Source organism: Octopus bimaculoides, chromosome 3, assembly GCF_001194135.2.
Source record: "Octopus bimaculoides isolate UCB-OBI-ISO-001 chromosome 3, ASM119413v2, whole genome shotgun sequence".
NCBI lineage: Eukaryota > Metazoa > Mollusca > Cephalopoda > Octopoda > Octopodidae > Octopus > Octopus bimaculoides.
Window position 1 is genome coordinate 3645737 of NC_068983.1, and position 16385 is coordinate 3662121.

Below are 16385 nucleotides of genomic sequence, written 5' to 3' on the forward strand. Positions count from 1 at the left end.
TCGAAAATTATTATTATTATTGCAACACCAGAGAAAATGCCAACTACCTTTCGTTCGTCCCTACATTCTGCGAAATCAACTTTGTCTTTCATCCTTTCGGGGTCGATAAATTAAATGCCAGCCCAAGCACCGGGGTCGATTACATCGACATACCCCCTGCCCCTAAATTTCAGGCTATGTGCCTGTATCAGAAAGAATTATTATTGCTGTTGTTACAGCATCTTTGGTCGGTGGACTCCGTTAATGCTCTTCATCCAGCTTTTAAGGATCCTTCTTCAGAGAAATCATGCAGTTCTTAAGCAACGTTCTTTTTCTTCACATATATACCCTCATCCTTTTCAATCCAGTTTTACAGCTTGGTCCATATAGTACCCAAGGCTCTATCAATTATGGGTACAAGATCCACCTTACTCAATGACCAAAGTCTTGTTCTTTTTTTTTTATCCCCCATTTCAAATCGTCATATCTGCCCTGCTATTCTTCTTTTCTTTCTCATCACCAATATTAAACAAGTTTTACATTATTTACATTGTTTACATTATTTACATTTGACAGATATTTGTCCTCATCTTTTTTCGTTGTTAACACAACGTTTTGGCTGATATACCCTTCAGGCAGTGACCTGAATAATAATAATAATAATAATAATAATAATAATAAAGTCAAAATTAAAAGAAGAGTGCCACTGTCATCTAGTGAACAATATTTCAACATCTTGTGTCTTCAACAGTTTCAAAAAATAATTTTGTCAATCTACTTCATTTGGTTAATATATAAAGGATAATAATAATAATAATAATAATAATAATAATAATAATAATAATAATAATAATAATAATAACAACAACAACATCAAAAAATACGTTAGGAATGAGAACCCAGGTTCGAAATTTCCCCAAGACTCTGATGAAGGCTGGAGGGTATATCAGCCGAAACGTGTTAACAACAAAGAAGATGAGGACAAATATCCATCAAATGTAAATAATGTAAATAATGTACATAATTCCTCATCTCTCAAATATAGAAGTGTATTAAACAAGTTTTATTCCTCTTTAATCACGACCATTCTATCCAGATTTTGATTTTCAGTTTCATGATCAGATTGAATCATTACTGTTGTTGTTGTTGTTGATATTGCTGTTGTTACTATTACTGAAAGAGCAGCACATGCCATCATAGTGACACTGGAGTACAAATATACAAAACCCAATTAATTATTAGGCGACGGGCTGGCAAAATCATTAGCATGCCGGACAAAATGCTAATTGGCATTTCATCCATTGCTATGTTCAGAGTTCAAATTCTACTGAGGTCAATTGTGACTTTCATCCTTTCGGGGTTGATAAATTAAGTACCAATGAAAGACTAGGGTTGATTACATTGACTCATCCCTACACCTGCACAAACATTTCAGGCCTTGTGCCTAGAGTAGAAAGGATTATTATTATTTTTGTTGTTCAGTCTAAGCTCACGCTTCCTGCCTCCAAGAAATGCCGAGTCAAATCCAAGTGACCAATAAAACACGAGATATTCATTTCCATGAACTGAAGAGAGATGGCCAAGCATCTCTGGAAATATTCAGCTTTACTACAATGGTTTGGTCTATTTTGGAAATATCCATGAATTTAGAGGGATTCAATGAAATAACCAGAGGAGTTTTTTTGAAATAACTGGCCTTCGAAGTCCCATACAGTATGCAGCAGAAAAACCTCCCATATTTTACACAGCCATTGGTGTGGCACTAATAAAGCCAGGCATGTTATAATGTAATCTCAAGTAGCTAACGTATTCCCATTTGTTTACTCTTGTACTTGTTTCAGACATTTGACTGCAGCCATGCTGGAGCACCACCTCTAGTCGAACAAATCGACCCCAGGACTTAGGGTTAGAGTTGACTAAATAAATACCAGTTACGCACTGGGACCGATGTAATCGACTTAATCCCTTTGTCTGTCCATGCGTGTCCCCACTATGTTTAGCCCCCTGTGGACAATAAAGAAATAAAAATATACATTATGGAATGATAAATACGGTAGTCCATTGCTGGGATTTAAGCAACAACAAAAAATTTGCTTTAAATCTTTAACCCTACCCCACATCAAGCATGTGTGTGTGTGTGTGTATGCTTGTTAGTGTGTGTAAGAAAAACATTTACTAACAGAAAAGTATGCTATTAAAATCAACTGTCTTTTAAATCACCTTGTGGCCCTAATGAAACTCCTCACACACACACTTAGCAAAGTTTCAGCCAGTATTGGTCGAGGCCATGGCGAACTTAATAGCATCACCTGGAATACATACACACACACACTCTTTTACTTGTTTCAGTCATTTTGACTGTGGCCATGCTGGAGCACCGCCTTTAGTCGAACAAATCGACCTCAGGACTTATTCTTTGTAAGCCTAGTACTTATTCTATCAGTCTCTTCTGCCAAACCGCTACGTGACGGGGACGTAAACACACCAGCATCGGTTGTCAAGCGATGTTGTGGGGACAAACACAGACATATATATATATATATATATATGAAGGGATTCTTTCAGTTTCCGTCTACCAAATCCACTCACAAGGCTTTGGTGGGCCCGAGGCTATAGTAGAAGACACTTGCCCAAGGTGCCACGCAGTGGGACTTAACCCGGAACCATGTGGTTGGTAAGCAAGCTACTTACCACACAGCCACCCCTATATATATATATACACACATACAAACAGAAAGACAGACAGACAGACAGAAAGGTAGGTGAATAGGTAGGTAGGTAGGTTGAATGAGAGAGTCTGACAGGAGATTGCTAGATAAATCAATGGATGAGTGAATAGAGTGTGAAGTTTTGTGAAACAGCTGAGAAGCCGTCCAATGACCTACTAAGGTTGGCAACACACGATTGACGATGGTGATGATGATGATGATGATGACAATTGAATGCTGACAATAGATAAAAGCAATATTAAAGTTGTTCCAATCTAAGGAAACATCTGCCTGTCCCTGTCCCCTCTAAGCCAGTCATTAATCCTCATAAACATCTACCTAGGTCCCTTCTCTGCACCCCTAATTCATCTGCTGTTCACACCCTCTCTTCATTAGTCACCCCAACTACTTACCATCTCATTGTGACTTCATGCTTCAGCTATACAATACACACTGTGTCAGTGTGTGTGTGTGTAAATGAATATACATCTAAAAGAATAAAAGAAAGAATATATATATATATATATAAACAATATATGAGTATATGCATATATACCAAAGTTATCAGTTATATATATATATATATAACTAGTCCATTAGAAAATCTCTGTTCAAGCTAGAAGCAGTATACAAACCAAAAGGCAGTGTTTATCCCCACTTTAATGTGGGTGTCCGTTTCAGAGACGACGATACTGCAATTTTAACCCCAGGACAACATCTCCAGCTGGTTTATTCGGTGTGCTTTCCGCACTCAATATTTATTGCAAGTGGGAGATAATTCCAGCTGTCGTAGCTTTGAGACCACCAGACCACATGATTTCAATCTTGTTAGATCTCTTCAGTGGTGGGCACTCTTTTACCTGGCATGGCAGGAGTTTAACCTCATTTGCAATACTTCTCCCTGGGACAAACCCAAATTGCATCTCGTCTAAACTAATTCTCTCCCTAATTCATTGGGCTATGGCTCCCTCCATGACTTTCATCATCTGATCCAACAATTCGATACCTCTGTAATTATTCCTATCTAATGTGTCACCTTTACCTTTGTAGCAGTTGACTAAGGTGCTGCTACACCAGTCATTGAGTATGACTCCTTCATGTATCACCTGATTGACTATAAGGGTGACTAGACTATAGCCCTCACTGCCAGATATTTTAAGCATCTCAGCAGCGATTCCTGATGGGCTAGGGGCTTTCCCTGTCTTCATACCCTTAATTGCGTTATCTGCCAAGGTACTGTCAATTTGGATAGTTGGTCCCTCTGTTGGGTCGACATTTGGCAGCCTCTCTTTCTCCCATTCATTCTCTTCATAAGGTAGATAAAACACAAGCTCCAGATGTATATTTACGTGGAGCACAAAATATAGATTATTAAATAAAGAAAACTCAGCTACCTAATTGTGGCCCCTGAGAACCTCCATTCTGGCCGCCACCACTTCAGCTGAGTTGAAAGTAACATTGTAATCCCAGAAAATCTACCCATTAACTTAGTAATAGCAGGGACATCACTAATGCTCCTTAGAGTTAGCAACATTAACACTAGTAACTAGAGTGAAGAGAATACAATACATCATCCCCTTAACTCTTAAACTACTAGGCACGATTTAAACCTACATTTGGATGGTGCTTTTTACGTGCTACCAGCAGAGGAGCCAGTCAGGCGGAGGGGGATGGCATCAACCACATTAGGATGGTGCTTTTTACGTGCCACTGGCACGGGAAGCCAGTCAGGCGGCACTGGCAACAACCCATGCATGATATGTATAAATATGTAGACATACAGATTGGAGCTTGGTGTAGCCATCTGGTTCACCAGTCCTCAGTCAAATCGTCCAACCCATGCTAGCATGAAAAGCAGACGTTAAAAGATGATGATGATACAAGTGTATCTGGGTCCATGTGTTTCTTTTAGTTTCTGCTTCTCCACATACTGTAAGCTACAAGTAATGCAGTTGTTATTTCTCCTTCTAACACACCATCTACAAGGTTCTCACTGGAGATGTGTGAAATAAGAGATCTTTTACTTGAAAAACAGGTAAAGGTCAACCACAGGAAGGGCCACCCATTGTAAAACAATACTTTAATAAGGTCTGACTCTCATCTCGCTTGGAAAAACGAACCAAGAAACGAAATACATACACACAAACACGTGTATGCATATTTCTCTATATGTAAAGATAGTTTTAAGCATGTGTTATTGATTCCTTCTGAAAAAATGAAACCGGCCAACAAATAAATAAATTATTGTACAGGGTGAGTCAAAAGTTGGCCTACATAAGAACAATTTATTTTTTTAATAAAAAACAGTTTTTTGTGTATGTATGTATATTTATCATATAGTTTGCATTAACACACACACACACACATACACACACATATATATACATGTGTGTGTGAGTGTGTGTGTATATATATATATATATATATATATATATATATGTGTGTGTGTGTATATACAGATGATGATGATGACATGAATTTTTAAATACCTATATATATATATCAATGCAAAACTAATATATTTAGTTCGGATCTTTTCAATTTGACAGCCAGATTTTTTAATTAATTTTCGTTAACGAAACACTTCGAAATTTCGGATACTGGTAGAATGTGTCACATAGAACAGGGTTTACTCTTAACATTTTTGACAAAACTTTATATTTTAGAAGTTATTTCGTGTTAAAGTTGTCGTATTTGGGTAATTTTAACCAATCAATGATGTGTATTCAGCTGAAGAAAATTACTGCTGCTGTTTGCGAACAACTTGCGGGTCCACTCCCCTAACAAAACCTTTCTTTGATAACCAGAGATATTTTTATAGCAGCATAGGTTTGCTGTATCAAGGTTGATTTGAGGCTAAAATAACAACAAAATTATTACTGAAACAGACTAATGATGGAGCCTATATGTGGTTGCATAACCTGCTAGAAAAAGTAACCAAACTTTTTTGTGTACAGAATAGGAAAACCCCTGATACATTCTATCAGTATCCGAAGTTTCAAACTGTTTAGTTTAAAAAAATCAATTAAAAAATCTGGCTGTCAAATTGAAAAGATCCTTTAGTTTTCATTGAACACTAGTTCAGAATTTGGATGCTAGCATCCCTTGAAGGATTATAGATCCTTGACACATTTATATATATACATACATGTGACCATCATCCATCTTTCTTTTCCTCACGTGATCATCTTTCTTTTCTTTCAGCCTGTCATACAGACCAGACGCATTCTTATCAAAGACAATATTTCTCTAGCGTTTGCTACCTTACCTCATCTGGCCTAACGACCCTCCATGTTTGTTTTCGTTTGGTTTCCTTGTATGTCTCCACTGTCCTGTTTTTGTTACCAACTTTGACCCTCTGCAAATCCCAAATTTTATTTTGGTTCGCGGGAGAAACTACCTTTCAAAGCCACATATTGTCGTTAATTGCTCGAAATGTGGAGTAGATGAACAGCCGACAACTGATGAAGGGTCGTTATTTATGTTACTTGTCTTGTTTTCCATTTGTTTCTCTCATTGTTCGCATACCCAAGTTTGCCTTCGTATTTCATGTTGTTTACATTTTGTGACGTCCTGTACCCATATAAGCATATATATATATATATATATATATATATATATATATATATATACATATATATGTAAGTATGTACATATATGTATGTATATATGCATATATATATATATATATATCATTTATATTATTATATTATTGAATGCCATGCATCCATTTCCAAGCAAGTTTTATATATATATATATATATATATATATATATAGTATGTATGCATGTATATGTATATGTGAGTGCATATTCAAAGAGAAGTGTGTGTGCGTGCACACAGTTTTTACTTCGATGGTTACAACTTTTGATGGTTCTTCATCCGGTGGAGATCAGCACGGCTATGTCCTTAGATGAATCATGACACAGCTGAGCTGATCTCCAGATGAAATGCCTTGCACTTTCTAAAGAATCATTGAACCAAAAAACTATGATATCCAACCATTAAACATATTGAACAGGTTTTGCGGTTTGCTGACGCTTTCGTTGTATGACTAAGGAGACATATATATAATTATATAGCTTTTATCTTTCTCATGTTTCAGATGATTAAAACACAAACACCCCTTCATAGAGAGTATCAACAATAGAGGACACACTCGCATGAGTGACAAGAGAATCGCAATGTTGCCTACTTTTGTTCAACCTTCAATGTGGCCTCAAAATGAGAAAATTACAGAGGTGGTGGTATTTCTTTGCCACAAACATGCAAGATACCTCCATCACTGAAACAAAACTTCTCATCTGTTTATGGTCAGGAATTATGCTGGACTTAGATATAATGAAGGAAAGCTGCTTTGAGAAATCACTGAATGTAGTGGAAGAGAAAGGTAGAGTGCAGGTCTTCATGCTCTGATGGTAGGGTTTTCTTTGTCAAAAATCCAGTTTTTATGTAGATAGGGTGATAAACCTTTAACTTCATCTAGAATTTAGGCCCACTGGGAGACTCAGTTTCCTTTAGCTGGCCTGCCAATGTTGTTGATTGCACATATCACTGCATACAGATTGTTTCTGGAGTCAGAGATGAAGGCTCGTTGCCAGTTAGAGGAGCTGGCATGATAAGGAATTGGCACAGGCTTCTACCAAATGTATTGTCTCATTTTAACACTCCATGCCCCCTAAGTATGTCATATGTGTGTGTGTGTGTGCAAGAGAGGGAGACAGAGGAAGAGAGAGAATGTAATGAACAAAGATGAAGAAAAAGACAGCGCAGGGATAAGTTTTAACAAATAATATACGTGTTTAACTTAAAAAGGAAGGTAAGAGGAATGTAGAGGGTGAGATAGATGTGTATGTAATGATATGCGTGTAAGATGTTATGTGGAAGAGAATTATGAACAAGAGAGGAAAAAGAAAAAGAATTCAAGGAGAGAAGAATAAGAGAATAACTGGAGAAAGAAAAATTACAACACTAATGCATAAAAAGTAAATATAATTTGTCAAGTACCTGAAATCCAATGGGTAGTTGTTACATTGTGTACAATTACAGTTGGTAGAAGCTGTAGGTTTACTTGGACAAGTTAGATGAGGCAAATGTGACTGAAGAGGGATGTAGTAGAGTATGATATTTTAACTGTATAAACCACAAGTTGGATATTTTTATATGTGAATGCATTTGTATATGTATGAGTACATATACATGTAACAACCAAAATTATTACCAACTGCCTATTGAGAAAAGTTTATCTATCAAAAGCTGTGGACTATAGTCACGCTCACACCATCTGATGGTATCACAAGACATTACGTAGGAATGACAGCTAGTAACTTATAAGGGAGATACTAGCAACATACGCACTCCTTTAGGTGCAAGGACAGGGAAATTTCCTCCTTATCTGGAGATTGCAGGACCATTGAAAGAATTTCCTCAACATCATATGGAGCATTTATACTACAGAGTCAGAGGCGGTTTCAGGTGGGTTGGTATCAAAAGGGTTAAGAATTGTTTCTCTATCATATATTTCAACCCTTTTGTTACCATATTTCTATTGAGATGCTCTCTGTTTCTTTCAATTACTTTAAATATAACAAAGAATTTAGTAAAATAACTTAGTTATCATTCAGCTAGTGTTAGGAGCATAAATTGTGACTAAGGTTTGGTGGAAGATTTTAATTCAGAACTTATGAAAACAAGACATTTGTACCACAGAGTCAAAGCTGGTTTCAGCCAGGTTGGTAACGAAAGGGTCAAAGAAGTACAAAAACCATAATTTACAATCATTTTATCACAAAATGCAGTGAAATATTTACTTTTCTTTGATGATGGCCAAATCCATGTAAACTTCTCAAAACATCTTTCGATGGTGTCCACAGGTGAAACAAAGCAAGATATGATTCAATGACTTTCATCCATTTTACCATAGAATTGTATAATTTGATTTAAAAACACAACAAACAGAGAAAATAACAACAAATGAACTTAAAGTAAAAAACAATTTAGATGATAAATAAGGACTCGTTTTAAAATAAATGGTCCAATGTTAGTTTTAGTAATTTGGTGCTGGAAACGGTGCTTTTTGATTAAAATATGATCTCAGATTCTGGGGTCACCTCATTCATTCATTCATTTATTTATTTACACACATCCATTCGTATGTACTTATTTACAGGGGTTCTCTGGACCCCTTTTATTATTATTTTATTCTGGTGGACCCCCATAGCCACTCGGTGTTTAAAAACTAGTTTTATAGGAACTTCTTTCAAAATTCCTATTTTGTTTTTCCCCCATTCCCTTGTGTAGGTTGAACAATGTAAAAGAGAAAGAAACCTAATTGTTTTTCTTGCAATACACACCAATACGAGATACATCTAAGACAAAATTTCTTCAGGGGCCCTTAAAATACTATTGTGGATCCCCAGATCTCTTATATGGACCCTGGTTGAGAACCACTGATATAAACCATCATCATTTTACATCCGCTTTCCATGCTAGCATGGGTTGGACAGCAAGATAAGCTGTGGGGCAGCATTGAGCTCCACTGTCATCCTTGGCCTAGCTTCTATGGCTGGACGCGCTTCCTACCATCAGCCACTTTGCAAGGTGTATATTGGGTGCATTCTACATACCAGTGGCACTAATGGGAAAAGAACAGAGAGAAAGGAAAGGGAAAATGCTCCCACTACAAAGAGGAAGTATCAGGAAGAAGAAGGTGGAGGTAAGTGGCTTCATTGCAGGTGTTGAAAGACGAGAGTTTGAATGAAAGGCAAGCACAGGTATGCTGCTATAAAAGAGATACATGGCTAAAGGAGATCAAAAGAAGGTAAGTGATGGGATGCGAGAGAAAATTCTCAAGGTACAAAAAGATATCATTCGACTACCATAATCAGTTGAAAGAAGAATCGGCACATTACATCTGCTCCTTGGAATCACCTTCATTCTTCATTATCATCCCAGCCCACACTATTTCTATCAATCACCGTCTCTTCTGCCTTCAGTCATTGCTCTCCTTTCTTACCTGCCATCACTCTCAATGCCCTCCCATATCTATAACCCCACACCCACTTGCTATAGCCCCTTGAACCACTCCTATATCTCTCACCATGCATCTCTTCCCCCATCTTTTTCTCTCTCTATCCCCCACTGTATCCTGAGATGCTCCAACACCCCACCACTGCTTCTTCTCTCTGCTGTCCTCCTCTCCCACCACTCAGCCTCATATCTCTGTCACAGATCACCTGCGATTGTTCTTCCACCACAGCCCAGCCTCTCAACCATCAACCCATCCTCAAATATTAACCAGCTGTAGAAAACCACACCGAATCAGACTGGAGTCTAGTGCAGCCTTCCAGCATGACAGCTCAGTCAAACTGTCCAACCCATGCCAGCATGGACAACGGACGTTAAATGATGATGATGATGACACACATACATACATACACACATACATACATGATGATGATAACACACATATATACATACACGCTGGCACATTTTGGTTAAATGGTCAAGAAGTCTGCCCATCCCAATGTCCTAGGATCAATTCCACCCTATGGCATTTTGGGTTTCCATCTGTTTCGGTAGCATCTGTCGATTGGTCATCATGTACCTTGTGAATGAAATTAGGTACACAAAAACCTATCAGATAGATTTCTATCTGTACTTTCAAGGTACGGCCTTGTCACAATACCACCTTGTTAAGGTGATTCTGGCTGAGAATTATGTTCAGGGTACTTGTGACTGAGGTACACTCAGCCACTTAAAAGTTAATCCAATAAGCAGTTAGAACAGTTGATCAAATGACTAAAACCTTATTGCTGAAAGTGATGGAGATCCATGCAAGTATTTGTGTTTCTATGTGTGAATGATAGACGCTTCATTTTTCACACAGAGAACTCAGCAATATTCCTTCACATCAATGGAATATAAAACAATGTCTCCAACTTTGAGTGTCTCCTTCCACCCGTCTTCAGTTTTTGTGTGATGTACAAATGGGTAGAAACCAGTCAGCGCTTGACAGGGGATGACTCTGTAAGAGTTCTTTGGGAGAATCACTTCATGTTTATGAGACATTGAACGAGATTTGCAGCTCTGTATGTGATACGTACTTAGCATATGCAGTGGATTGCATGGTGCAGACAACTGCATTGAAGAAAATAGTCGTCGCTGCAAGGGAAATACCTTATCTTTCCGAAAAGTGAATTCTTTTGATAAATAAGAAATATCATCCCAGATATGTGTTTCGTTCTCGTTGAAAAAGAAAATGTCAACATATGGCCATCCAAATGGAAGATTAGGAAGTGTCTTTAAAGCCATATCTTTACGATAATATTTCCATGCAAAATCCTGAAAGTTTGGTACATACAAAGCAAAAGAATCATCGTATTTAGCCACAAATCGCTTCACAGCATTTCTAAGAGAAGCGTTGATAAGTATATCAAAGTCATCATCCCATGGTATAAGATCGTGATGACGATAAGAGCCCAGCAGAGTTCCACTGTATATCATGTATGGGATATTAGCACTGTCCAAAGCTCTGATAAATGCTCGGGCTGTTACCATCAACAGCTTCCGTTCCTCTTCTGTAATTGGACTTTGGAATTGTCTATCGATATGTTGAGTGGATTTATAATACAACGACATACAGGTGTAAATGATAATAAGAACAAGAATGTGCAGAGAATAACAGAAAACCATTTTATGTGTTACCATCTTTGGATAATGTTTAAGTGCACATTAACTATAAATGAAGGCTGTGCTAGTAGAGAATCTCACAGAGGTTCCAGTTCAAAGGTAAAGAATATTAACTATAAAAACCAACAGTTACCTTTGCAGATAATCTTGTTGTTACTGCTGTTGTCATATTGATCATAGGTTCTTGGGAATAGTGATGGGAAATATTTGACAGATCTTTTTGGTGCCATGTAAAAACTGCAAAACTATTGCAGATTACCTCTTTGAAATAAGTTTATATTATAAGGATAAGCAGATTTTCAGTCGGGTATATTTAGGTTTGAGAATGAAAAGAGAATATATTTGTGCTTTGGCCTAAAAACAGAGATTCTTTTCAATGGAATTCAATTTCTGAAAAGTGATATATCGTCTCCAAGACAACAGATCATCTTCTGTTTCAGTGGTAGGCTGCTGGTTTCATTCATTTCACATCATAACTGCCAGAGAATTCTACCAACTGTAATCTGTTAAAATAAACAAAAACATAATTACAAAAATTAAATATATAAAAATATTGTTTATTGAGGCATAATAAATGCCAACTATAATTAACATACTGATGAGCTGAAATAATAACAAAATATCAATATACACCATTCTTGTTTACCTCTGCAACAATTCATTTCAACTGGTTTCGAGTTATCTTTCATCTTTTCTATCTTTTACTTGTTCCAGTCATTAGACTGTGGCCATGCTGGGGCACTCCCTTGAAGAACTTTTAGTCACAATTGACTCCAGGACTCATTTTTTAAAAGCCTGGTATTATCAGTCACTTTTGCCAAACTGCTAAGTTACACAGTGTTTTTTTTTTTAGCACTTTATGTCTTAAAAAGACTTTCCATGGATAAAAATACCACAGCCTGAAAGCGTTTATACAAAACCACATACATTAACTGTTTAGCATTCAGATTTCTGTGTGAAATGTTTTGTTAATTCATTCAAAATGATTTTAATTATTTATGCCTTTACCTTGTAGCTTTAAGATCTCAATGACACAATAATTTATTTTTAGAATATTCAGTCGTTCATTCCTTCGGTTCTCATTGTGCTTTGTGGCACCTGAGGTAACAGCAAAATCATCCCACCTTCCAACACCGAAAGCATCCTTGACAGCTTGTTCCATTGTTAACCCTCTCTGCTTTTAAGATCTTTTGTTATGGTTCTCCACCACGTTTCCTTTGGTTGGCCACGTCTTCTTTTACTTCATGGATCCCATTGCAAAGCGATCCTGACAATTCAGTTCGGTTTTTAGCAACAAACTCGACCCAGCCATTTCCATCTCCTTCCTTCAATAGTTTCTCTTATTGGTTTCACATCAGCCTTAGTAAGTAATCAGCTATTTGAGATCATATTTGGCCATATTCACGGAGGCAAAGTGGCTGAGTTCCTTTCGAGTGTTGGGCCTCAGGGAGGCAAAGTGGCTGAGTTTCTTCCAAGCGTTGGGCCTCACAGAGGCAATGACCGAGACCTTTGGCATTATGTCATGCTTGAGAAGAAAACCCATCAAGCCTAGCGAAGTCACAGTCGTGGCAGATACTGGTGTCACGCAAATGGCACGCATGCTGGTGGCACATAAAGGCACCCATTACACTCTCAGAGTGCTGAATCAGATTGGAGTCTGGTGCAGCATTCCTGCTTGCCAGCCCTGGTCAAACCGTCCAACCCATTCCAGCATGGACAACGGACATTAAATGATGATGATTTAACACCTGTTTTTCATGCTGGCATAGAGCTGCATAGTGTGACATTTGCTGGGAAGACCAGGAGTCACACCAGGTTCCATTGTCTGTTCTGGTATGGTTTCTATGGCAGGACACCCTTCATAACATCAACCACTTTACAGAATATTGTACTGGGTGCTTTTTCCATGGCACCACCACCAACAAGGTCACCAAGTAACTTGCAAGGCAAAGATCCCATTCAGCTGATATATATATTATCATCATCATCATCATCATCATCACTGTAGCAAGTTAAAGACCCCATTCAGCTTATTCATGTGGCACTAGCACCAGTACATTTTATGTGACACATTTTACGTGGCACTTAACATGTAGCATTATCACCAGTGTTTTTCATGTGGTACCAGCACCAGTACATTTTATGTGGCACATTTTACATGGAACTTAATATGTAGCATTATCACCAGTGTTTTTCATGTAGCACCAGCACCAGTACATTTTATGTGGCACATTTTACATGGCACTTAACGTGTAGCATTATCACCAGTGTTTTTCATGTAGCACCAGTACATTTTATGTGGCACATTTTACGTGGAACTTAACATGTGGCATCATCACCAGTGTTTTTCATATGGCACCAGCATCATCGAGTATCTTGCAAGATAAGAACCTCTCAACAGGGAGCAGAGAGTAATATGAGTGGGGGTTAGAGCTTTGAGGTATCGAAGGGGCAGATGTAGGTGCCTTGCTGTAGGGCGGGTACATGGGTACCCCAGTTAGAAAACAAAGGCAAAGGAGTTGGAGAGTAAGACAAGAGATGATGGCGGAGGATGTGTTGCAGACATGTTCCTGAGGGACATGGGGGGGGTAGTGAGAATAGGTGAGGTGATATAAGGGTTTGGGCCAGGTGAGTGGGAAGGATGAGGTGAGTGTAGCAAACAAGTATTTTTTTGTTTAGGTCTTGGATTGATAAAAGAAGAATGCAAAATATTGAGTGTTGTCATGTAGCATGAATTTGAGAGGCATTGATCTTCAGTGAATGGAAGACAGAGAGAGCCACATGATTGATTTGGTGGTGGAAAGGAATGTTGGGGAATTGATTTGAAATAAAATGGTATTTGAAACAGGTTCACTAACAGGGAGTTAGTCAGAAAATGTTCTGGATATATTGAGTGCGAGAGGGGGGAGGTAGGGGAGAGGGGGAGGGGAGAGAGGGGGAGAGAGATAGGGGAGAGTGAGAGAGAGAGGAGGGAGAAAGGGGGAGGTAAGGGAGAGTGAGAGAAAATGAGAGAGGGAAAGGGGAAAACAAGAAGGGAGTGAGAGAGAAGGGGAGAAAGAGGAAATTGGAGAAAGGGCAGATGTTCTCAGCACAGCTTGTAATAAAGGAAACAGAGGAAGAAGGGGGAGGGAGGAGGGAGAAATTGAGAGTGAGTGAGAGGGGGAGAGATAGTGCAACAACGTGAGTGATAAAGGGAGTGACTGAGAGAGAGAAAGAGAGGGTGGGGGTGGAGTACTGCAGTATTTCTGACGTCATTAATTTGTTTCAGTTTTACTGCCGGGTTCTGGCAAAGTCTACGTATTTCTGGTAGTGTTGTAAATTATTGGAAGAGTAGGAAATCAGCAGCAATAAAAACAAGGTGCCTACTAACCACATCGACATTTTACCGCTGCTGCATTCAGATCGAGCGCGAGCGCGCGCACACACACGACCTTCCCAGCTCTGAGTGTGTGTGTGTGTGTGTGTGTTTGCGTGCGTGCGTGACTTCAGAGTCTGTATATTACAACATTGCAATGTCGGATTGAAATAGACAGACTTTGAAACCGTACGATTCTGCATTTTTCACTGTTCTCCCTTCATGCTACATGAAATCCACAGAAACAAACGCTGGGGACTAATTTCCTTTGAAGTACTCTATCAGTGATTATCTTAAACAAGTCCGTGTTCTTTATCATTCGATGTGGTTAGCCAATTCCGAATAATATCGGAGAACAAATCTGTGTTTCTTTATACTGTGTGTAGGATATAAACAAAATCGAACACACATACAAAAAGCTATGCGTGTTGTTAGTTCGTGGTTTGGCTGCAGTTTTAGGCGTAGGAGAATATATCCGCTATGCGCCTGGTAATACCAGGCAAATAGCGGGTAGGCAATCACTCACTTTTGGTCTCAGAACTGCCAAATGTTGGTTAGTTTCCGCGAAAAATTTTTATTTATTTACTTTGGGTTTCATGACGTGTCGAAGGCGACATTTGCTTTGAAGTTGGAAAGTGAAAGCTGACAGATAATGTGTGTGTGTGTGTGTGTGTATTTATTTATGTACGTGTATATGAAAGCTAATAGAGTGTACTGTGGAGGCGCAATGGCCCAGTGGTTAGGACAGCGGACTCGCGGTCATAGGATCGCGGTTTCGATTCCCAGACCAGGCGTTGTGAGTGTTTATTGAGCGAAAACACCTAAAGCTCCACGAGGCTCCAGCAGGGGATGGTGGCGAACCCTGCTGTACTCTTTCACCACAACTTTCTCTCACTCTTACATCCTGTTTCTGTTGTGCCTGTAATTCAAGGGGCCAGCCTTGTCACACTGTGTTACGCTGAAAATCCCCGAGAACTACGTTAAGGGTACATGTGTCTGTGGAGTGCTCAGCAACTTGCACGTTAATTTCACGAGCAGGCTGTTCCGTTGATCGGATCAACTGGAACCCTCGACGTCGTAAGCAACGGAGTGCCAACAAACAAACAATGGGTGTACATGTGTGTGTGCGAGCGTGTTCTGCTTTATGTATTTGTATTCACTCACACACGCACACGTACACCCATTATCTTTCATATACACATACATACATACATAAATACACACATTCTAGGCCCTATAGGATACATTCTCCTATGCCTAAAAACCGCAGCCGACACACGAACTAACAACATGCATACCTTGTGCAGGTTATGCCTGGCTAAGAAGAGAGCAATTTTAAAGGGTACTCAACACCCAGATGTTTACCTGAGTTTAGCAGGAGTGAAATGTTTAATCCTTGCCCACATGAAAGGAAGTACATCCTATTGTACCTGCACACCCAACCATGACTGCAACCACAGGTCCCAGCCTTCCACCAATGCCCTCAAGCCCAACAAAGAGTTTGACCAAAGTACACACCAAACCATCCATGTACACAAACGCACACCCCAATAAGGCAGAAACCACACAGCCATGCCTCAACAATATAATATATATAATATATCAAACCAGTGCAGTTTGGATGGAACCATCCTTCATGTTGACTATATATA

At 38.8% G+C, this 16385-nt stretch overlaps 2 protein-coding genes across 9 annotated transcripts in view; one reads left to right on the plus strand and one right to left on the minus strand.

Annotated features, from left to right (window-relative positions):
• LOC106883744 (zinc finger protein Pegasus) overlaps nucleotides 1-16385 on the plus strand; it is a 103549-nt gene that overhangs the window by 51455 nt on the left and 35709 nt on the right. The gene's annotated exons all lie outside the window — the stretch shown is intronic.
• Nucleotides 8338-16385, minus strand: part of LOC106875516 (uncharacterized protein RP689) — a 33609-nt gene continuing 25561 nt past the window's right edge. For all 8 annotated transcript variants that reach the window (XM_014923697.2, XM_052965983.1, XM_014923698.2 and 5 more), the window contains exon 2: nucleotides 8338-11881. In XM_014923697.2, the coding sequence (XP_014779183.1) occupies nucleotides 10581-11396 (816 nt within the window). In that variant the 5' untranslated portion in view covers nucleotides 11397-11881 and the 3' untranslated portion in view covers nucleotides 8338-10580. The remainder of the gene's footprint in view (nucleotides 11882-16385) is intronic.